We start from the raw sequence: 24,806 nt of genomic DNA, 5'->3' as shown, positions 1-24,806 counted from the left end.
AATTAGAAGTATAATTTAATCACTTAAAGTTGTATTAAACCTTTTTTACATATGTATTAGAGTTTCATTTTAGCCATTGTATTTGTAATTTCCTTTCACTTTAGCCCTTTTATTTTTAATTTCCTTCCAATTAAAGGCTCAACAGATGACTGGATGATCCATGCCGTTATAACGCGAGTAACACACGACCGTTTTAGATATGCACCGGTAGAACAATAGCCGAAAAATTTATACACGATGTACAAGAATTAATCAACATTGTCGTGTCAAATAATCTGTTAACTTTGTTCATTATAAAACAAGAAGAATCCCCTTAAAGGAAGCTCACCTTCGAAGCATAGTTCGTCGAAACCCCTCGAGAAAGATCGAGGAAAGAATATGAATGGTTAGCTTTGAAGAAAGTGGTGAGAATACATTAGTAGATGATGACAAGAGTGACCTTTTAGCGATAACAACCAGCCTCGCCAAACATAGGCGAAAAGGATCTTGAGGGATAACACGATGGAGTTGCACTAGGACACTTTCCATAGAATGTGATAAGAGAGGCAACCATTGAGAAAAGATGGTCCACATCAACCTACTGAGGTCATTCTAGATACGTTTTTACAAGAACTAAAGAATGCCGCCGCACCTCGTAAACCAGATTTTCAAAAAGAAAACAATTTGGGAAGTCGGTATAGGTATATGTGGACATGCTGGTGAAATGAACTTCCATATTTTAAATTCTATGCGCATCAATTTCACATCCGCAGAGGATAGTAAATGTAATAAAACTTGAATCTGAAAAAAACAGATCGGATATCGAAAAGTACCTAAATCCACATAAAAGATGCCATGACATCCCGGTTAGGCTTCGTCAATCTCACCATTCATATGCAACAATCAATCCTTGGGGGCAAGGCAATGTATGCTCATACAACCTAATTATGATTACCCTTAGAATATGAATAATAACATTCACACGACTTTGTAATCCCCTGTAATCAACTTTGTCCTCTGTGAGAACTTGGGAGCAGCTCCACCTCGCAGAGGAATGATGTTCACAACCTGCACCAATCTCTTTAAAAGTATTACAGGGTTTAGCTATGCAATTTAGCCGACGGAGAGGCATAAATTCTGAAAAATATGATCCAACCACGAGATAAAATCAACAAAAAAGGTAAAATGGCATATCATACCTTCAGGTCACTGTATGTACTAGTGGCTGAAAATTCGACAGAAATGGGGAAGAACGCTGACGAGTCAGCAGGAGGCACCACAAACTCCAAAGATCCACTGTCAATAAGTCGGTAGAAACATTTACTTATAAGTCGATAATATGTTTAAATGATTTGACACTTGAAGTTTTGCAGTGTTGAAAAAAATGGACAGACCTGCGGTTCGTGTCATCAATGAGAAGTATGGACCATTCTAAGACGGAATTCCTGGAGTCATACCTACATAAAAAACAAGAAAATGTAAAATAACTAGACATTTTTATGTTATAGGATACTCTAGTAATTTCATGCTACACAGTTTGTTAGCTACATATTATGAAGATAATCCAAAATGATCATGACATTTTGTAGAGAACCATCTTGAAATCATTTCCATTTACCTCCATTCACCATCAATCTGCCTGACATTTGGTGCCTCCCTAAGAGCGGGAAGAGGCACAGAAATAACAACATTTCGGAGATCAAACATGGTTGAAGCTTCATACTCGATGCTGACATGTGTTTCATTTCCAGAAACCGAAGGCCAGCAGTTTACTGTGACACACAAAAATCAACCATTAAAGTAAACAATAGCTGTTACACACCAAGAATAAGCAAGCACTAGGTTCGAAACCCACTGGTCAATGGCACCATTGACTCATCTGCACTTTGCATTCTCCACTTCAGAAGACCAACACCAGCTTCATCCCCACCTGGACCAGTGGGGAAAGGCCTATTAGGGTCCTTCAACCCCAGAATGTTCTCGTTGGAAAACAATTCCTTGTTCATGTTGGGGTGAGTCTTGAAAAGAATTCCAGGATTACCCCCAGTTTCAATCTAAAAATAATGCAAGAAAGATAATTGGTAAATTCAAAGATGTAAAGGCATTAGGAGAAAGGGACATTGCACTGGATAACATGAATGTTACCTGAACTTGGATGAGTCCATCTTCCTGGTTAAGAATTTGAAGTGACAAGGTCCCTTCAACCGCTAAGCTACTCATTCCACCATCTCTTTTCAGAGTGACATTGAGTTTCTCCTCAACAGTCAAAGTAACGGGATCGGTAAGTGGAGCTGCAGCCACTCTGGACAGGCCTGCCTTTGGCTGCACGTCGTCAACTATCAATTCACCTTCTGCTTTCAGGGATTCCAGGAACTGGTTTGTTTTTTGTGATTTACCAAGCTGCATGCCAAAACCTTTAGGAGGAGCAGTTGCAGCAGAAGGTTGTCGGCCTAAGAACATGAGCATGGTCAGAAAATGTCTGACATTTGAAGTATGTCCAGAAAATGAGAAATATATTGGGTTTCTCATGGAATTAAGTAAAGCATGTACAACTAATTCACTAGAACCCTGAGAAACAAATCAAAATCCAAGGCATGTGGTGGCACATAATGTGACTAACCTTTAGGATTGGTAGAAAAGGCATCAAGATCAGTGGTTAGTGCACCAAACCCAGAACCACTTCCGAAGCCACTTCCGCTGCTAGAAATGCTCAGTTCACTAAAGCCAGTTTCTATTCTTCCAGATCCCATTGACATGAACCCTCCTTTGTCACCTCTATTCTTATCAATCTACAGAAGTAATAGATAACAGAAGGAATTAATAAACTTATACCAGAAGAGAATGATTAGTACAAGGGCCAAGAACATTTCAAAAAAAGAACCTTGCTCTTGTCAATCTCACTAGCTTTACGCTTCATGACATCCTTAGTTTCATTAATCTTGCTCTGCAATACCAGCTTGTGCAACTTCTCTTCATGACTCTCCATCTCACAATATTGCTTAACCTGTGCGACAGTCACATTTTCCTTGTGCCCAAGACAGATGACTTCATCAAAAGCAAAGATCAGTTCAAAAGCACTCTTGCCAATACTCTCCTCATCCGGAGAGTAAGAATACTCGTTTACCTAGAAAAATATTAAGGAATCAAGTAAATAATCTATTCTACTTGGCTAAGACAAGTGTATTACAAAAGGATAAACATCGTAAATGCCTCAACTAACATATACAAATGTGAAAATTAATGAGAAGCTGAAATCATACAGGAAAAGAAACACACTCCGGATACAAGTCAACTTAAACTATTCAAGTAGATAGAAGAAATAAAGAAAAAATAATGTGGTGTACTATATGATTTATTATGTTCAAAGATCAAATAAGACAAGAATGAAAACAAAGAGAAGCAAAAGCATACCAGCTTGGATAGCAGTCTTAGAGTCTCCAAATCTTCAAGAATGTTGCTCTGCTTGTTTGTTACAAGAAGCAAATAAAGAGCTTCTATTGGTGATAAAACATAACGCACATTCTCTGTCTCAACATATGTGTGTTGCTTTCCCGATCCCACCAACTTAGGAAAAGCTGCAAGAAGACCTTCAATTCTGATCCGAGTCATGTCCACAAACTGCCTGGAGAGAAGCACTGCAATAAGAACCAAAAAAAAACACAGGTGAGACAACTAAATTTTGAACTTCGACAATTCAATTACAATGACATAAGGAAAACAACTACAGTGAGCAAACATGAAAATCACCTTTGCCAGACTTGGTTACAATTGAAGCAGCAAGTACAACCTAAAACACAAACAAAAAGTAAAATCAGGCCCTGGAATCGGTACATTTTACCTTTAGTGAATTACAAGAAAACAAAGCATGAGGACGCGTGAAAAAAGTGAGAGAAGCTCCAGCTTCTCTCTAACCCAGGAGATTTCAAATTTCAAAATTCCGGGGCAGAGGGAGAGAGAGAATATGAGTGATGTTTAACAGCCTTCTCCATCGTCATCTGTCGCTAGCCGTCCACCGTCCGTCGCTTGCCATCCGCCGTACTCCGACCACCGTCCGCCGCCGCACTCCGACCTCCTTTTGACGCCATTTTTCTCAAGGATCATCATCTATCCATAGAGTTTCCTTTTTCCTGGTTTATTTTGATTGATTCCCCTTCAATCGGAGCAAATCTAAACGCTTTTCTTCGCCGATTTTTCCACCAACACACCGGAAGCTCGTGACATAAACCCAAGTATTAAACTGTGAACGCCCACTGCCATTCACCAGAATTTTACTGTGCAAAATTCCGTCACTGTTCAGGAGCTCTATTTCCAGAACGCTGCTGCTGGCTCTGGGTTTTCACGCAAGTTGGCATAAACTTATACATCTCTGGTTTTTCTCGTTCAAAATTAAACAGTTCGGAAGCCTCTGCATTCAAAATGACGTTCAAGAATCGCGATGAAGCAACAGAGAAACGGGTTGAAACCTCAGCTCGCCAGACTAAGAATCGTCGTCAATCTGAGATAGAGGAAAAGGAGATCGTAAAACCTTTGAAAAACCAGATATTAAGGCGAACCGGGTGGATTTTATACTGTCGAAGGTGACTGAAGCGGAGCATCAAAATTAGAGAGATGGGCAGCAGACAAAGACTGTGCAGAAATCAGAGGAGGCGAGGAAGAAGCTGAGTAGTACAGTGGCAGCGGAAGAATATGAGAGGATGGTGTTGGTGACAAAAAAGAATAGGGATGATTCGTTGGTTGAAGCAAAGAGTGTGGAAGGGGCCATTGCACAGATTTCTGAGGTGGAAATCCTACCACAGGATTCCCACGTTTTTAACTATTGGAGGAAGAAAGATTATCCAATAATCAACAATGGGTTTAGAACTGGCTGCTTTACGTTATACATTGGTAATTTACCAGAGAAGATTCATTGGAAGTGGTTTGGATCGTTATTTTGCCCATACGGTCAGGTTATTTGCGCCTTCATTCCAACTAAAAGAAATTTAAAGGGGGTACGTTTCGGTTTCATTCCTACAATTGGAGAAGTCCGGAGAGCGATCTCAAAAATGAATGTCGCTTGCATCGATGGTAGTAAAATTGGAGTCTCTTTTTCTAAATACAACACAAGACATTCTTTTTGGAGAAAGTCTTCGCCAGTTGTCCACCAAAAGCCCGAGAGGGAAAATGTTACAAGAAATAATCTCTATACAGTAAATGGTGTTGTTGACGAAGCTAAACTTCATGTTTTGGATAATTGCCTAATGGGGTGCTGCAAGAACTATTCCAAAATCGGCGATCTTGCTAGCCAAATGCAAGACAAAGGACTCAACGGTTTCTCGTTAATGAGAGCTGCTGGGAATGTAGTTCTCATGATATTTGAGGACTCTGATACGTTGAGAAGGGTTAAGAATGAACAATCAGAGACTCTTGCAGGGTGGTTTTCTAGAGTTGAAGCTTGGTCGGAGAGTCTAGTGGTAGAATGTCGTCGAGTATGGGTAGTTTGCGAAGGGATTCCTTTTCACGCGTGAAATTGGGGTACTTTCAAGAACATTGCGGCTAGGTGGGGCAAATTAGTATCAATTGATGAAAGCTCTCAGTTTCCTTCATCTTTTGATCGTGTAAAACTTCAAATCCTCACAGAGACTAAAGTGAGGATTGATGAGTCCTTGAGTTTGAAGGTCGGTTCTAATTCTTTTGAAATCATGGTGCATGAAGTTGAGCCTTCTTTCAAACCAAACTCTTGGATCCCTGAGGAAGTCGATGATTCTCCAGATATAAATTGTTCTCTCGGGGCAACATCAGAGAATTCTTTGTCAGGAACGTCAGTGTCATCCCCATGTTTAAATTGCTCCGTCGAAGATTTTGCAATTGAAGGTCCCCACTTAGAAAAGGTTTCACTCATAAAGAGTGTCAAAAGCGATGAGAATCCCAGTAACAAATTGGGGTAGCACACAATGGAGGCTGTGGATCATTCAAAATTAAATATCGTGGAGCATCTAGCTAATAAATCAGTTGATCATTCTGATGGTGTTAGCCTCAGGGCCTCGGAAGATGCTCTTATGATGGGTCTCATTACTTCTCATGGTTCATCTAGTGACACATTTCAATTAAAGGAAGATACCCAAGTGGTGCCCCCTATCCCTGCGAAATTAAGAACTAATCGTGTGGCGAAAAAATGCAAGACAAAGAAAAGAGTTCCGAATTAAGTGGCAAGGAAACATTGATTTAAGGGAAGGAAGTGTTGTTTTGGTTCATTGAAGATAATTTATCGAGCTGACTTTTTTGGTGATTTTGATACATGTTGGTATTTTGTGGAGTTCCCTTTAGAGGTGGATGTTTTTGGTTTAATGGTTTTAGGTGTTGCTTTCATGTATGTTATGTCATTAAATGTTGGGTTGTTTTCCTATTGATGGAGGTTTATCTTAAGTAAAAGGTGATTGCCTCTTGATTTTTGTGGTCAAGAAGGCGAGAGTTTTAGGTGATTATGTTTTTTGTAATAGCGTTTATCCTCGTTTGAGGGTATTTCGTGTTTTCATATGTAATGAGGTGTTTTATTCAATAAAATATGAGGTACTCTTTTCTTCCTTCCTATGTTCGTTAACATACTTCTTAGTATGTGGACGAATACGAAGGGAGTTTTTAATGAGACCTCCAACTTCTATAAGAAAAAAAAGAAATAAAGCATGAGTAGTCCAAACTAGCAGGCAGTGTGCCTACCAGAAAATGCTGGAGAACACTTAAATAAGCTACATAAGAGAGAATTTCAACAACAACAATGATGCTAGTACGGATCGAGTTAAATAGATAGCAATGACCCAAAAGGCAATCATTCCAGAAAACAGAACATGGACCCCGTAAGTTGTAATATCTTCAGTTTCACCAAAATGAGTAAACAGTTCATTTAATACATAAACACGATAAAACAACTTAACTGAAATCCATTCAAAGGTATAATAATTCTACTAAAAAGAATGATTGAAAAATGAAAATAAAGAAAAAAAAAGATCTTACCATTTTTGTTATCGAGAAGCAATCTACCCAGACAATATCAAACTGAAGATTTTATCAGAAAACCTATTAAAAAAATAAAAATGAATTTAGGATAAGAACGAGCAAAACTTAGGAGCGGGAATCAAGATATAAAACGAAAATCATATAAACGATCTATACTACAACAGTAATCTGCAAACAAAACAAAAGCGGATCGGAATTTCTAATCAGCAAAGAGATCGGACACCTCAGATCTGCACATCAACATGCTTGTAAATTCAAATATCAGTAACACAGATGGGAGAATGCTAAGCAAATCGACGGGAGAAAAAACAGCTACAGCACTCTCCACTTAGAAGTGCTTAAATCAAAATATGAAACAGATCTGATAATTTCATCCTCTAAAACGTCCAATTGAGGTGACGGAATTTAGAGATATGAGAAGAAGCTTACTTGGATCTAATCTGGGTCTCTGTATCCTCTTCTTCAGTATCGCTGAGATCGATTCTTGAGACCCAAAGTGGAAGAAGGTCAATATTCTTTCAACCAATATAACAGCGTTTCGGTAGATCCGTCGGATTCTATTCGGACAAATTTTGGATAGTCATGGGCAGGTCGACGGATTCGGACCCTGAGTCATTTTTATTTGGGTAAATTACAAAAATAGTCCATCAACTATAAGATATTGTTTTGAGTATTTTAACTATTAAAAAATTATAAAAAAATCCTTTAATTGTAAGACACTGTTTTTTTGAGTCTCTAACTATTAAAAGTTATAAAATGGTCATCTGACTATCATATGTTTCTAACTCATCATTTTTCGTTAAAAAATTGATAGTGGTAGACGTTAACTTGTTGATTAAAACATAATAAAATATTATCTCAAAATCTCAAACAACTATAGAATCCAAACGATTATTAGATCAAATGTTATCCTATCTCAATTAGCAGGTTAACAACTAACTCAAACAATCGCTAAATATTTAACAATAAAGAACGAGTTTGAACTGATCGTCAATTTTTTAACGAAAAATGACGAGTTTGAAACATATGAATAGTCAAGTGACAATTTTATAATTTTTAATAGTTGAAAAACTCAACAAAACAGTGCCTTATGGTCAATGAATCACTCAACAAAATATCACTCTATACTCAAGGGACCTTTTAAATATTTTACCCTTTTATTTTGAAATTTTGGATTTGGAATAAATCAGTTTAGATTTTTTTAAAGGAGGAAATTAAGTTCGATTCAAATTTAGGATGGAAAAGATTCAACCTAGTCCAACGTAATATTATAATTATCTTTTATATGTTTAAGAATAATTATAATAATACTCCTCTCTATATTATATTTTTTCAATTAAATCCTTATTTACTTAGTAAAAAACAATTATATATATCAAGTCAGGTTGAATGAGAATTTTCATCTAAAATATGATGCATGTATACACAAGTGTCGGATACGGACACTTCATTACACAATGAGGTAGCAAACAACATGGTTGATTCTCAATGAGATATTTGTTGCATTGGAACGTTTGATCTTAATTCCGTCCCTTTGATATCATTCACCTCCTTCGTGCTAAGATCTCAGAAATGTTGAGGCCTCTGCAAAATGCTTGATGGTAGAGCAGCCTGGTTTGAATCTCAGACACAGATGGGAGCCATGACAATATAGCTATGGGCACGAACACTATCATGTCTTCCTCGTATGCCCTTGCAAGCTCCATTATTAATTCCCAACATCCTGAGCTACTTAAAATAACATAAAAAGTACCGAGGCAAGAGTAGTCGGTGCCTATGTTGCTCCCACTCTTCATTTGCTTTGGAGCATCCGTGCCTGGCGCAAATGTCCGACACATATTTGGACATGGGTACGTTGCATGAACCTCCAAGGGCCAAATAAATGCATGGAAAAACTTGGGAAAAATTAAACATACCCATGTTGATACATGTGCATGCCCGACACTTGAACCAGAGTCTGCGTAACATAGGGCAGTGCCCACTAGAGCATATTGCCAGCTCTTTTAACATGAAGCTATGCTAACCATGTCTCTCATTAGACTTTCAACAATTAGATCACAACTTCTTTTGCATACCTTTAAAACCAAAAGTGCTGAGTTTTACACTCCGTGTTAAATTTGAAATAATTTTAAAGTTTGAAGGATTAAATTATTGATTTATTTAAAATTAGGACTAAGTTTTATAAATATTTATGTAAAGAGGACTAAATATATTATTGTACAAATTTTCATTATATTCTTTTATTCTTATTTCTTGAAAATAGGGTTTGAATTCCTTTAAGCTCTGTAATAATGGAATGCATATGTCCGTCTGCAAATTTCAGCTCAGTTGGTAGAGCACAAGGTTCTTAACCTTGAGGTCGTGGGATCGAGTCCCATGGAGGGCATTTCATAATTCGGAGGTCTTCTACGGAAGCTGCTCTCAATCTGGTATTGGGGACAACCTACTATCATACCTCCCCCTTACCCCATTACATATGGGAACAACAAGGGACAACCAAATTAATGGTCCCGTTAACCTTTTACGATATAATATTTTATTGTAAGTTTCATTTATAAAATTTAAAAAAGATAAAAATTTATAAAATTTTAAAAGATAAAAATATTTTATCACTAATATATATATATATATATATATGAAATTAGTTAAATTATAAAAGAATTTAAAATTTTATTATTTATATGAAACACAAAATAAGATAAACACAAGTATAAATATTGGATGATAGAGCTTAGGGATGGCAACGGATCTTGGATCCGACCCGAATCTATAGATCCAGATTCATTTTAAAAGGTCTGGATCCTGAAATTTTGGAACCAATAGATTCGGACCGGATATGGATCCTCTGATTAAAGTACGAATTCGAGTTCAGATCTGACACTAAGATACCGAGTCTGGACTCGTTCATAGAAAAGTTCACCTTTGATTTTAAAATATATATAAATGACATAATAGGTTTTAAAATATATATAAATATTTTATAGAGGGAGACGCTTGAGTTTTTATAGGGTTCTTTTTTTATAATTATTAATAGTTATATTATTTCTCTTCCTTTGCTTTAATTTTATATTTCACATTATTCTGTAATGTAATTTTTATATATTTATGACAAAGACACTTTTGAAAGAACACATACTTATTCTACTATTAATGAAGACCATGATGATGAAGGAAAGATATTATTGACATAATATATAAGAAAGTTATTATATTACATAACCTTAATATTAATATTTAAATTTCATAAATATTATTTCCATTAAACAAATTTTTCTCTTTGATTGGTTGTTGATGATTTAAGTAGTGACGAAGACTATCACTCTAAGAAGGTAAAAGTGTAGTACCCAGCTTGCGACAATAGAAAGTTTTATGATCTACATTTTTAACGTTTGTGTTATTTAAAAGACATTTGTGTAATTATGTTAGAGTTTTTTATAGACTTTCGTTTATCGTTTTTTATTCTAGTACTAGTTGTATTGAAATTAATCTTTCCTTCATTGGAGATATGATGTGAAATTAATCACTGATAATTTTATTACGTTAAAAAGTAGGTTGATTGATCTTTTTTTAATAGATTCATTTTGGACTCAGATCTATGAAATTCATTAGATCTAGATTTGGATCTGGATCCCAATTTACTAGACTCGCAAATCTAAGACGAATCTGAATTTGGGTCTAGCTTGATCTAGTCCAGATTTGGCCCATTGCCATCCCTACTGAGGAGCTAAACCAAACATAATATATCTTATTGAGCATTAATAAAGCACAACTCATAACATAAAATCACTCATTATATATCCATCCAAATCGTAGCAGAAACAAGCTGATGAAATTCTCCAAAAAAAAGGAACTGATAAATTAAACCAAATTAAGGTGTTGTTTAGTTCCTAGGCCTGAGGTGGCCTTCGTTGGCAAGCTTGAACAGATGGGCCTGAGCTGCTGCGGCACTGTTCGAACTCAATGCTGCAACAAAACTCTCCCGGACATGCTTGGTTGAGAATGGGAACCTTTTGTTCACCATGGAGTTGAGAAACGAAGCCGTCCCTTCTCGATAAAGTGCCCCGACCCCGTCATCATGTGTGTTCGAAAGTGCGTCAGGCAAGCTCATGGTTGAACCGAACCCCGGAGCGCCGGTCACTCCAAATTCACTGCCGAGATTACCCCACCAACCAACCAAGCCCCGTATCAGTGTTGGGTGACTCCTCCAAAAACTGAAAGTAACACAGTATAATTGATCATTTAATTTTATATCATATTTTATGATAACATTATAAATTATACATATATATGCACAATTACGGATTTTAATCAAATAACAATGACTTACTCGCATGTACCGCCCAAATGTAGATGTCCCGGATCGACATCCAGAGTGATTGGTGGTGGGTTTTCGGTGACCGGAGTTGAAGGAGAATGGTAGTTATCATATCCACCGTGTGAAGGTGAGTGTGACGGTACCGATGGAGTTGACGATTCATGTGGCGGAGTTCCACATTTCCCACCGGAAGGTTTCGGTGTTGGGTGGTAGTTACCATCGCTTCCATGCGATGGTGTCGGTTTAGGGTGGTAGCCACCCACGCTTCCATGCGATGGTGTCGGTGTCGGTCGTCGTAGCCACCACCGCCTCCATGTGATGGTGTTTCTTGAGTTTGAGGTGAGCCGCCGTGTGAGGGGACAGTCCCTGTATGAGGATCTGGTGTATGAAAGAAGAAGTTCTTTTGCTCTTCAAAGCCATTGATGGACATTACCGGAATGAGCAAGCTCTGACAGAGAAAACCAGCAACAAAAATCCAGATGGCCAAATCATCCATCCCACAGTTTGTTATAGGAATACAAGAAGAAGAAGGAATGGAGGTCAAAAGAAAGAGAGGGTGAATATATATATATAGGGAGTAAATAGGAACAGCTGAAGCATTGTGAGGTTAGTTGATGACAGCAACTGAATTCATATGCACTATTAATATTTCAGATCTCATAATAAACCTTTTCGGAGTGAATAAAAAATTGAGTTATAATATTTCCGGGTAAACTATGCGTTTAGTACATAAATTATCAGTTTTGATCTGTTTTAGTATCTAAGTTTTTCATTTTTTCAAAAACAATACCTAGAGTTTAATCTTTTTTTCATTTTAGTACACTATCATTAAAAACTTTCGTTTTTGTTTCATTTTAGTATACCGTTCAAAATTTAATATTAAGTTTTGAAAAAATGGAAGTTTAGGTACTAAAACGGACTAAAACTAATAGTTTAGGTACTAAACGTATTAAGTTTTTAATGGTGGGATACTAAAAAGAAATGAAAACAAAACGTAAGGTATTATTTTGAAAAAATCAAAACTAATAGTTTAGGTACTAAATACATATTTTACCCTAATATTTGATAATTTAAAATATCTATTATTTTATAGGATAAATTATGTGTTTAGTATCTAAACTATCAGTTTTGGTCCATTTTAGTACCTAAACTTTCAATTTTTTTTAAAACCATACCTAAAGTTTAGTTTTTGTTTCATTTTAGTACCTCGCCATTAAAAATTTTAGTTTTTGTTTCATTTTAGTACCCCGTTCAAAATTTAACGTTAAGTTTTGAAAAGATTGAATGCTTAGGAATGGATCAGAACTGATAGTTTAGGGAATATCTCGTTCTGAAAGCCGTCTTCGGAATATCTTTCTCCTGAATCTTCAATTGATGATAACCCGAACGTAGATCGATCTTCGAAAATACCGAAGCTCCTTTTAGTTGATCAAACAAGTCATCAATGCGTGGAAGGGGATATTTGTTCTTGATGCTCACCTTATTAAGCTGTCGATAATCAATACAGAGAGATGCATTGATCCATCATTCTTCTTAACAAATAACACCGGAGCTCCCAAGGTGATACACTTGGTCGAATAAATCCCTTTCCTAACAACTCTTGCAATTGATTCTTTAACTCTTGCAATTCTTTCGGAGCCATCCGATAAGGTGTCATTGCAATTGGAGCGGTTCCTGGCATTACTTCAATTTGAAATTCTACCTCTCTATCTGGAGGTAATCCTGGCAACTCAGTCGGGAAAACTTCAGGGAATTCTTGAACTATTGGAATCTCCTCTAGCCCTTTCTCTATCGCTCTTAAATCTATCACATTTGCAAGAAATCCTTGACATCCTTGTAACAATAGCTTCTTAGCTGACATTACTGACATTACATTTGCTAAAAGATTAAACTTTTCACTGCTCACACTTATCTCTGTTTCTCTTGGACTTTTCAGGGTTACCTTTTTCAATATGCAATTAACATCTCCATAATAACGGAACAACCAATTCATTCCCAGAACCACTTCAAACTCGTCAAAGGGTAATTCCATCAGATTAGCAGGGAATTCAATTCCCCGAACCTTTATGGGACACCCCTTACAGACTTTATTCACCCGAGCACTATGGCCTAAAGGAGTTGTTACTATAATCTCATTACTCGTAGCTTCTAAATGAATCCTCAATTCCTTTACTAACTTACTTGTAATATAAGAATAATTAGAACTCGGATCAATCAGTACCAATACTAATTTATCGTACAGTTGAAAAGTAACTGCTATAATATCAGGGCCATCACGGTCTTCACTTGTTTTTAGATGGTACACCCGTGCGGTTGACCGAACTTCAGGTTGAGCAGAGAATTCAGACGGGTTCCTTCCTCTGCCTCTTCCTCGTCCTCTTTGTGAGGAAGAACCAACTCTTTCAGATGGTGCAGGCTCACCAACCATCAATGGACAATCCCGGATAAAATGTTCGGCATCTTCGCATCAAAAACAAGTCCCAGCAGCCATCCGACAAGCCCCAGAATGGTTTTTCCCACAGTGCTGACACTGTCTCTCTTGACTCGAAGTAGATCTCCCAACACCATATCCAACTGACTACGTCTGTCTAGGTCTTGCCTGACTTGCTCCCCTAGCAGACGATGCAACTGATTCTGATCTAGCTTGTGATCGAAATCCTGAGTCTCTTCCCCTTTTTGATGGTGCTGAGCTAGAAGAAGCACCCGTTCTCTTTGATGTCTGAACTCTAAAATCCCCAAATCTCTCATTCTGAGCTCTTTCAAGAGCCTTGGCATGATTGATCACCTCTTGGAACGAGGACAAATTCAATACTATCAGCATCTCTTTCAATCTAGGGCGCAAACCCTCCACAAACCATTCATAAGCCTCTTTTTCAGTAGGCACAAGCTCGGATGCAAACCTACTTAACTTGTTGAACTCACATTCATACTCATATACAGAGCGGTTCATCTGTTTCAAATTCAAAAACTCCTGCTTCATCTGTCGAATAAATTGATCTCCAATGTACTTGTTTTTAAATTCATCTAAGAATAAAGACCAAGTCAATTGGTCACTGGGCATCCTCATGGTGACGTTCGTCCACCATATTCTCGCCTGACCCCTCAACAACGAGACAGCTCCATCTAACTTCTCCACTTCAGAAAAGTGGAGACCATCCAACATGATTTTTAAATCATTTAACCAAAGATCTGCCGCAACCGGACCTTCTTCGGTTTCTCCCTTAAATTCGGGAGCTCCTAAACCTCTCAACTCTTTTGCTATATTCATCATTTGAGTTGGTGGAGCAGGAGGTTGAAGACACGTTAGAATAGCGTCTAACGTTCTGAAGAACATATCTTGATCTTGCACAGGCACTCCTTGAGATGCCTGTTCTTCACCTTGCCTGGCCAGGACAGGTGAATTACTACTTTCAGCAGGCCTATCTTCTCCCGCTTCACTTCGGGAGCTATTATGTCCGGACATCTAATAAGAATAAACACATTGTTCTATTAGCAAAACAACATACTCATACTATACCAGATCAGAAGTTCTCACTATTTGTTGGCATGTATTCCATTTAAAGACTCTATAGACTCTGGTTTATGCCTAGAATCAGCTAAACCATAGCTCTGATACCATTAAATGTAACATCCCAACCCGTATCCAACCCGGATACGAGTAAGAGATATTACATTGACTTTTAAAACACAACTCATTACAAATAATAGCAAAATATTTGAACTTATATTACGAAAAATACAATAATATACATATGGTAATATAAGTTTACCAAAATATTCAGAGCATACACAACTTAACTCTTTAGTTACATGCCAACATCCATTTTCATAACAAAATGACCTACTGATTAAGTTGCTTCTGATCTGATAGTTGCAGGAGTAATATTGTCCAGCTGCTTAACCTCGATCGTCTACTTTATCGGATCCTACGTGTGAAACACTCACACGCTAAGTCATCGACTTAGTGATGCAATATAATAATAATATCGATAAATATAAAGTAATTGCCAAAATAAGATGGGTTGCAATGATAAGATGTATGTAAACAATGCAATAACCAGAACCATGTTTCTTACACATATACTTATCAAATTCACATTCATAAGTTTGCCTTAGTAAGTTCATTAGCCCATGGTACCATACAGAGAACCTAAGGTATGTGAGTATTGTGAGGTTGTGCACTTTGTTGTCACCATAGCTCATATAATTGCACATAAGTGCCACGTAGAATTACACCGGAGTGCCGCGTAGAATTGCACCGTAGTGCCATATAATAATGCCCATATGGACCACATATCATTCCTTAAGAATCATATACATATGCCAAGGATCAAGTATGTGTCTCACCAGACCTCATACATGTTCCAAAAAATACATATATGTCCCGAAGAACCACATATCATTCCTTAAGAATCATATACATATGCCAAGGATCAAGTATGTATCTCACCAGACCTCACACATGTTCCAAAGAATACATATATGTCCCGAAGGACCAAATAGACCCTCTGTAACATCCCAAAATACGGGTTAGTGACCACAATTATAAAATTTCAGAATATGATGATTAAAGTATAATGGTTTAATAGTTTAATGATTTGTTCGGAAATATTTCCTAAAAGTTTATAGTAATTATCCAAAGAATTAAAGGGCAAAATGGTCATTAGACTTGAAAATTATAATTAAATGATATATATATGGATAAGGATGGGAGATTTTCCAGAAAAATCTCTTCTCTCTTTTCTTCTTCATTTTCTCTTCTCCACGTGTGAAGCCAAGCAAAGGTGAGTTTTCTTTTGAGCTGATTATGTGCTGAAATTTAAGTTTAGTTTTGATTATTAGATGCTAAGTAAGATTAAGGAAGGATTAATTTGCTTTAAAACAACAAAGTGAAGAGTTTATGAGAATTTAAAGATTTGGAGTTTTTGAATGAAATATCGAAATAAAGTTTATATTGAGAATTGAAAGTTGAATTTGACTTGTCATCAAGTTAATTAAGGGATAGGAAGTGTTAGAATAGGAATTTGAACATGTTGCAAAACTAGTATAATTTTTGCAATTACATAGGAATGACTAGATTTGAAGTTAAAGAAGTGTTTATGGAATAGAAATAAGTTTAAGTATGTGTATTAAAGTTAGGAGTATTAAAGGAAGTGAAATAGGAAGGTTTGAGTTGAAAATTGATGATTTTCGAGCTTAGAATACAATTTATGGGTAGAGGGAACCGATACCCTATGAATGGGAATCGATTCCCCCTCTTGAACGAAAAATTTCCAGTATGTTCAGGGGGTATCGATTCCCCTGGGGGGGTATCGATTCCCCCCTAAATGAAAATATATAATTGATTCATTAAATCGGTTTAAGTTATTAACATCAAGTTTAAAGTTTAGGCTTCTGATAGTTGTTTTGAAATGATATATTTATGTAGATATTGAGCCTAAACAAGTTCCGGAATAATCAAAGGATTATAATCGAATCAAAGCAAGGCTAAGGTGAGTGCAATTTAAATTGTACTTATGTGATTGATCAAACATTGGCTTGCGATGAGTCAATGATAGTTACTATGGTAAGAGGTAAATTATATAATGTTATGGGATTACTCTGCGTGCATTAGTATATAGAAATAGATGTATGTTTATATGTTACATGATTTACATGTTTACATGAAAATGCAACATATGATATTAGATATGTGCTTACACATACATTTGATATGTGATAGAAGAGAAGGAACATATGATTATGATATCAAGGATTACACGTACATGTGATACGTGACTGCAAAGAAAAGATATGTGTTTATAAGAGAAAGAATATGAATAAGTAATGTGAACGGTCATAAATGATAATGCCCATGTTATGTGATATGAGAGCTAGGGGTATAGTTGGCATGCCAAGGGTCGAGGGTTACCTATGTTCTTCGGGACATATGGACTGTTTACCTATGTTCTTCGGGACATATGGACTGTTTACCTATGTTCTTCGGGACATATGGACTATTTACCTAGGTTCTTCGGAATCTATGGACTGGTCATTCGGGACATTGATCGAGCTGTGGTGACAACATATGTGTGCACAACCTCAATGTACTCACATACCTTAAGTTCTCAAAAGTATACATGGGCGAATACATGGTCCTTACAGAGAGTAAATAAATAAATTGATTTATTACTATGCATGTTTTGTTGTGAAGTAGTATATGTGTTCCATGGTATGTAGAGAAAGGTTCGATATATGTATTTATATGATAAAAAGGTACTAAAAGTACTTGTATTATCTCATGTCATCATGTATACTGAATTATATGCGACTCGATTGAATGTTATATTTATGAGAAATGCATTATTATTATGTTTTTGCTTCACTAAGTCTATGACTTAGCGTGTAAGTGATTTACACGTAGGTACTGAGAAGCAGAAGGATCAAAGCTAAGTTCATAGTAACAACATATCTCCGCTCAAAGACCAGATCAGAAGTAAATTACACAGTATGTATTATTATATGATAAATAGGTTGGCATGTAAATAAAGTAGGTAGATTAGGTATTTATGCTCTGATCGAGTTTTGTAATATTCTAAACATATTTATATAAGTACAAATGCAAAGAAATGAACTGTTAAATTTGTTACGAGTGTTATGTACAATTTACGAAAATCACTGTAGCAGGTTATTGTATTACTGTTCATATAGTATTTCACCGTTCATAAACACGTTTTTATCTCAAAATTTTATACCAAACATAAATGAATAATACATGATTGTATTTTCTTAATATAAATTCAAATGTCCAGTTATTTTACAAGAATAAAGGTTTTGAAAATGTCAATGTGACATCTCAGACTCGTATCCAGGTCGGGTATGGGTTGGGGTGTTACATTTAATGGTATCAGAGCTACGGTTTAGCCGATTCTCGGCATAAACAGGAGTCTAGGGTGTCTTATAATGTATACATGCCAACAAAATAGTGAAAACTTCTGATCTGGTATAGTAATGAGTATGTTGTTTTGCTAATAGAACGATATGTTTATTCTTAATAGATGTCCGGACATGATAGTTATAGAAGTCAAGCGGGAGATGATCGGCCCGCTGAGAGCAGTAATTCACCTGCCCTGGCCAGGCAAGGTGAAGAACAGACACCTTCTGGAGTGCCTGTAACTGATCAAGATGTGTTCTTTAGAACATTAGATGCGGTATTGACGCGTTTTCAACCTCCTGTTACTTCAACTCCAAGAATGAATGTTGCAAAGGAGTTGAAGGGTTTAGGAGCTACAGAGTTTAAAGGTGAAGCCGAAGAAGGTCCTGTTGCTGCGGACCTTTGGCTTAATGATGTAAAAATTATGTTAGATGGACTTCACTGTTCTAATGTAGAAGTTAGATGGAGTGGTCTCCTTGCTTCGTGGGCAAGCGAGAATTTGGTGGACAAATGTCACTTTGAGAATGACCAATGATCAAGTGACATGGTCTTTGTTCTTAGAAGAGTTTAAGCATAAGTATATAGGAGACCAATTTATTAGGCAAATGAAGCAAGAATTTTTGAATCTGAAACAGATGAATCGCACAGTGTATGAGTACGAGTGCGAGTTTAATAAGTTAAGTCGTTTTGCGGCTGAGTTGATCCCAACAGAGAAGGATGTGTGTGAGTGGTTTGTAGAGGGCTTGCGCCCAAGGTTGAAAGAAATGTTAATAGTATTGAACTTGTCCTCGTTTCAAGAAATAGTAAATCGTGCTAAAGCTCTAGAGAGAGCTCAGAATGAAAGGTTTGGGGATCAAAGAACCCAATCATCCAAAGAACCGGGGCTTTATCGAGTTCTACACCACCCAAGAGGGGTAGAGATTCTGGTACTCAGTCTCAGGCAAGGTCTGGATTGGTAGAATCCTTCGTTAGAGAATCAAATCAGAGGAAAGCTAGACAGACCCAATCAGTAGGGTTTGGTGAGGACAGAACCCAACAGAGACATTGTCAGACTTGTGGAAAATATCATGGTGGAATATGTAGGGTAGAATCCGGAGCTTGTTTCCGATGTGGTGAAATGGGTCATTTTGTGAGAGATTGCCCATTGGGGAAAGGAGAACCAGTACAATCGGAACGATCTGCTTCGATATCTTGAAGAGGGAGAGGTAGAGGAAGAGGTAGGAGCCAACCTGAATCTTCTACTCAACAAGAAATACGCTCCACTGCTCGAATGTATAATATTAATACCAATGAAGATTTTGATGATCCGGAGATTATAGCAGGTATCTTTCAAGTGTGAAATAAATATATTATGATAATGATTGATTTAGGCATGTTTGTTCATATATTAGTAGTAAATGGGTGAAAGAATTGAGAATTCAATTAGAAATTATTCATAGTAATATGACAGTGACAAATTTATTAGGGTACAGTGTGTGGATAAGTAAGATATATTGAAAGTGTCCCATTATTATGCAATGAATTTGAAGTAAGATTGGAAATAAACCAGTTTTATAATTACCATAAAAATGTTAATTATAATTGAAAAGAGTAGAGTTAATCAGTTTAGATGAATTGGAAATTATAATGTTAGAGGATTTATATCGTTCTGAAATAGAATAGTTTCTTTGCTGCATTGATAAGATAAGGTATAGGTGATGATCCTTATAAAGAGAATATTAAAAGATCAAATGATGCAGAATATGGTTATAGAAAAGTTTAAGAATATATATATATAATAAGTATAGATGGATTATTGGTATGGAGTGATGAAAATAGAGGTTACTATCTATATAATGAGTTACATTATATGGATTTTAGAAAGGTTAAAGTAAAATACATTGGAGATGTGTGGAATATCTTATCTCCTGGTGCAATGAAAATTTGAGGACGAATTTCTTAAGGGGGGAAGATTTGTAACATCCCAAATACGGGTTAGTGACCACAATTGTAAAATTTCAGATATGATGATTAAAGTATAATGGTTTAATAGTTAATGATTTGTTCGGAAATATTTCCTAAAAGTTTATAGTAATTATCCAAAGAATTAAAGGGCAAAATGGTCATTAGACTTGAAAATTATAATTAAATGATATATATATATATGGATAAGGATGGGAGATTTTCCAGAAAAATCTCTTCTCTCTTTTCTTCTTCATTTTCTCTTCTCCACGTGTGAAGCCAAGCAAAGGTGAGTTTCCTTTTGAGCTGATTATGTGCTGAAATTTAAGTTTAGTTTTGATTATTAGATGCTAAGTAAGATTAAGGAAGGATTAATTTGCTTTAAAACAACAAAGTGAAGAGTTTATGAGGATTTAAAGATTTGGAATTTTTGAATGAAATATCGAAATAAAGTTTATATTGAGAATTGAAAGTTGAATTTGACTTGTCATCAAGTTAATTAAGGGATAGAAGTGTTAGAATAGGAATTTGAACATGTTGCAAAACTAGTATAATTTTGCAATTACATAGGAATGACTAGATTTGAAGTTAAAGAAGTGTTTATGGAATAGAAATAAGTTTAAGTATGTGTATTAAAGTTAGGAGTATTAAAGGAAGTGAAATAGGAAGGTTTGAGTTGAAAATTGATGATTTTCGAGCTTAGAATACAATTTCTGGGTAGAGGGAACCGATACCCTATGAATGGGAATCGATTCCCCCTCTTGAACGAAAAATTTCCAGTATGTTCAGGGGGTATCGATTCCCCTGGGGGGGGGTATCGATTCCCCCCTAAATGAAAATATAGAATTGATTCATTAAATCGGTTTAAGTTATTAACATCAAGTTTAAAGTTAGGCTTCTGATAGTTGTTTTGAAATGATATATTTATGTAGATATTGAGCCTAAACAAGTTCCGGAATAATCAAAGGATTATAATCGAATCAAAGCAAGGCTAAGGTGAGTGCAATTTAAATTGTACTTATGTGATTGATCAAACATTGGCTTGCGATGAGTCAATGATAGTTACTATGGTAAGAGGTAAATTATATAATGTTATGGGATTACTCTGCGTACATTAGTATATAGAAATAGATGTATGTTTATATGTTACATGATTTACATGTTTACATGAAAATGCAACATATGATATTAGATATGTGCTTACACATACATTTGATATGTGATAGAAGAGAAGGAACATATGATTATGATATCAAGGATTACACGTACATGTGATACGTGACTGCAAAGAAAAGATATGGTTTATAAGAGAAAGAATATGAATAAGTAATGTGAACGGTCATAAATGATAATGCCCATGTTATGTGATATGAGAGCTAGGGGTATAGTTGGCATGCCAAGGGTCGAGGGTTACCTATGTTCTTCGGGACATATGGACTGTTTACCTATGTTCTTCGGGACATATGGACTGTTTACTTATGTTCTTCGGGACATATGGACTGTTTACCTATGTTCTTCGGGACATATGGACTGTTTACCTAGGTTCTTCGGAATCTATGGACTGGTCCTTCGGGACATTGATCGAGCTGTGGTGACAGCATATGTGTGCACAACCTCAATGTACTCACATACCTTAAGTTCTCAAAAGTATACATGGGCGAATACATGGTCCTTACAGAGAGTAAATAAATAAATTGATTTGTTACTATGCATGTTTTGTTGTGAAGTAGTATATGTGTTCCATGGTATGTAGAGAAAGGTTCGATATATGTATTTATATGATAAAAAGGTACTAAAAGTACTTGTATTATCTCATGTCATCATGTATACTGAATTATATGTGACTCGATTGAATGTTATATTTATGAGAAATGCATTATTATTATGTTTTTGCTTCACTAAGTCTATGACTTAGCGTGTAAGTGATTTACACGTAGGTACTGAGAAGCAGAAGGATCAAAGCTAAGTTCATAGTAACAACATATCTCCGCTCAAAGACCAGATCAGAAGTAAATTACACAGTATGTATTATTATATGATAAATAGGTTTGCATGTAAATAAAGTAGGTAGATTAGGTATTTATGCTCTGATCGAGTTTTGTAATATTCTAAACATATTTATATAAGTACAAATGCAAAGAAATGAACTGTTAAATTTGTTACGAGTGTTATGTACAATTTACGAAAATCACTGTAGCAGGTTACTGTATTACTGTTAATATAGTATTTCACCGTTCATAAACACGTTTTTATCTCAAAATTTTATACCAAACATAATTGAATAATACATGATTGTATTTTCTTAATATAAATTCAAATGTCCAGTTATTTTACAAGAATAAAGGTTTTGAAAATGTCAATGTGACATCTCGGACTCGTATCCAGGTCGGGTATGGGTTGGGGTGTTACACCCTCTACCTTTGGCATGCCAACTATACCTATAGTTCTCATTTACATAACATGGGCTTTCACCATTTATCTTATTTGTATCACGTAGACATATTATTTTCATACCTTTATCACATAATTCATATAACTTTTTCTTGCATATTCATGTCCCATAATGCATATGGTATGGATTCATGTCATATATCATAATATGAAATACTATCATGTATCAAAATATTGAATCTAGACTTATCATAAGTCTAGAACTGAATAAAATACATATTCATGCTATGCATATGCACTCACCTAGATTTATTTGTCTTTCCCTCGATTGATCCTACTTGTTGATGGTTCCGAAACTCGTTTAGGCTCGATATCTACATAGTAATTCATTGATACTTATCAGTATACTAATTAATATATTCTAAACTATCATTTCTTAGGCTAAAAAGAAAAGCCATTTTCATCTTTTAATGGAGGTATGCATCGATGCACTACACCATGCATCGATGCATAAATCATATTCGATGTTTGTATTTAATGGGGATGCATCGATGCACTCCTTATGCATCGATGCATAAATCCTATTCGATGTTTTCTTTTTAAATTAATGCTTCGATACACTGCATGTGCATCGATGCACCTTAAACAATTTCTGGGATTTATCGTCGATGCATCGGTGCACAATGAATGTGCATCGATGCACATTGCCCAGAATTGTCATTTTAGCACGAAAATCTCTTCTTAGTCTACTTAACACTTATATTTCCCTCTTATATATCCTTAACTTGCATACTCTTACTTAAACTAATTATTATCCATTCCATACTTTTGAAACTTAAAAATCCAATTCTCCATGTAGAATTTAAGAATCTAACCCAAATTCCAACATGTTCTAATTTGAATTCTAACACCTCATACTTCTTAGTTAGCTTTATGACAAGTCAAATTCCACTTCTAACTTATTAGGAACTCTAATCCAAGATTTCACTTTTCTACTTCCTTTCTTTGATTCTTCATATTCTCCTCATCTTATGGTTTTAAGATAATCTAAGCTTTCCTTAAGCTTAGTTATCAACTAAGGATCAATAAGAAACCTTAAATTCATCAAGAATTTAATCAACAAGAAAACTCACCTTTAGCTTGGTCTCTCGATGGAGAAGAAGAAGTGAAGAAGAAGAGAAATCTGGAAACTTTTGTTCTCTTCATTTGCCTTCCACGTGGATTTAAATATCCTCATCTAATATTTAATTATTTCCCCTATTAAAAGACTCTTTTACTCTTTAGTTCCTCTTTCTTTGTTAATTGATCCTACAAAACATTCCCATTAAATCTTTCAACTATTCAATTTATCTACTTTGGTCACTGAATTTTATAATTTCACAATTTGATCACTAACCCGGTATGGAGGATGTTAGTTATCGTGCAATTACAATCAATTGAAAATAAATTAGAATTGCATGAAAACTAAACGAACCATAAATACTTTTCATACAATACTAAAGTCATTAACTATAATTCACAAATAATATCACTATTTAAGGCTCAATCCCACATAGTATTGGGAACAAGTGTTGGTAATGCTCAATCCCACATAGTATTGAAAACACTATTGGGAATGGTATTTAAGGCTTGGCTTTCCCACTTTCTTGTTGAATGATAGAGAACAAGGGGGACTCTCGTGCGCCGCCGCCGCCGTCCGTCCGTCTCGTCTCGGGTCTGGTCGTGGTCGTGGTCATACGTGTCTTCGACACGTCCGCGCGAATACTATATTTTTAGAGAAAATTCTTAAGAAACAAATGCAATACCACCAGTCGTTTGCGATTTTGAACTATCAAACGAATTTGGAATAAATCGCAACGCGAACTTTGACTATCGCAACGAACTTGGAATAAATCGCAACGCGAACTTGGACTATCGCAACGCGAACTTGGACTATCGCAACGAAACTTGGACTATCGCAACGCGAACTTGGACTATCGCAACGAATTGGAAAATCGCATTGCGATAGTCGAAGTTCGCGTTGCGATAGTCGATGTTCGCATTGCGAATCTGGAAACTGATTTGCAATACCGGAGATCGCGTTGCGAATTATCGATTGCATTGCGATTTAGTTGGTCATTTTGGTAAATCAAAAAAAAGTTGGTTCAAATCGTATATTATAAGGCATTTTTGGTCACTGAGGTTATTTTCTCTTTAAATATATATATATATATATATATATATATATATATATATATTTATATTTATGTTTAAATAAGTATCGAAAATGAACATCAA

The 24,806-nt window shown here is 35.9% G+C and overlaps 2 protein-coding genes across 2 annotated transcripts; both read right to left on the bottom strand.

The window, feature by feature from the left end:
* Positions 1–799: 799 nt before the first annotated feature.
* On the bottom strand, positions 800–7,485 carry LOC120203326 (coatomer subunit delta-like). Its single transcript, XM_039203645.1, has 12 exons — positions 7,399–7,485; positions 6,967–7,029; positions 3,727–3,766; positions 3,391–3,614; positions 2,861–3,103; positions 2,600–2,768; positions 2,125–2,429; positions 1,835–2,033; positions 1,598–1,751; positions 1,374–1,436; positions 1,179–1,275; positions 800–1,047 (listed from the first exon to the last, which is right to left on the bottom strand). Exons 2-12 carry the CDS (start codon positions 6,967–6,969, stop codon positions 958–960), a joined length of 1,587 nt encoding a protein of 528 aa, XP_039059576.1. The 5' UTR covers positions 6,970–7,029; positions 7,399–7,485; the 3' UTR covers positions 800–957.
* Positions 7,486–10,742: 3,257 nt separating this feature from the next.
* Positions 10,743–11,780, bottom strand: LOC120203303 (protodermal factor 1-like). The gene is made up of 3 exons (XM_039203613.1): positions 11,738–11,780; positions 11,297–11,690; positions 10,743–11,180 (listed from the first exon to the last, which is right to left on the bottom strand). The coding sequence occupies exons 1-3, from the start codon at positions 11,778–11,780 to the stop codon at positions 10,850–10,852; spliced, it is 768 nt and encodes a 255-aa protein (XP_039059544.1). The 3' UTR covers positions 10,743–10,849.
* Positions 11,781–24,806: the final 13,026 nt, after the last annotated feature.

Source organism: Hibiscus syriacus, unplaced genomic scaffold (genome assembly GCF_006381635.1).
Source record: "Hibiscus syriacus cultivar Baekdansim isolate YM2019G1 unplaced genomic scaffold, ASM638163v2 tig00009796_pilon, whole genome shotgun sequence".
NCBI classification, from domain to species: domain Eukaryota; kingdom Viridiplantae; phylum Streptophyta; class Magnoliopsida; order Malvales; family Malvaceae; genus Hibiscus; species Hibiscus syriacus.
This window is presented reverse-complemented; position numbering and strand designations above follow the sequence as displayed.

Coding starts and splice junctions, on each gene's coding strand:
- LOC120203326 (XM_039203645.1), bottom strand. Junction 3,615..3,726: donor TGTAACCAAGTCTGGCAAAG/GTGATTTTCATG, acceptor TTCTTATTGCAG/TGCTTCTCTCCAGGCAGTTT. Junction 3,104..3,390: donor TAAGACTGCTATCCAAGCTG/GTATGCTTTTGC, acceptor ATATTTTTCTAG/GTAAACGAGTATTCTTACTC.
- LOC120203303 (XM_039203613.1), bottom strand. CDS start 11,780: ATGGATGATTTGGCCATCTGGATTTTTGTTGCTGGTTTTCTCT. Junction 11,691..11,737: donor TTTTGTTGCTGGTTTTCTCT/GTCAGAGCTTGC, acceptor GGCTTTGAAGAG/CAAAAGAACTTCTTCTTTCA. Junction 11,181..11,296: donor CATTTGGGCGGTACATGCGA/GTAAGTCATTGT, acceptor TGTTACTTTCAG/TTTTTGGAGGAGTCACCCAA.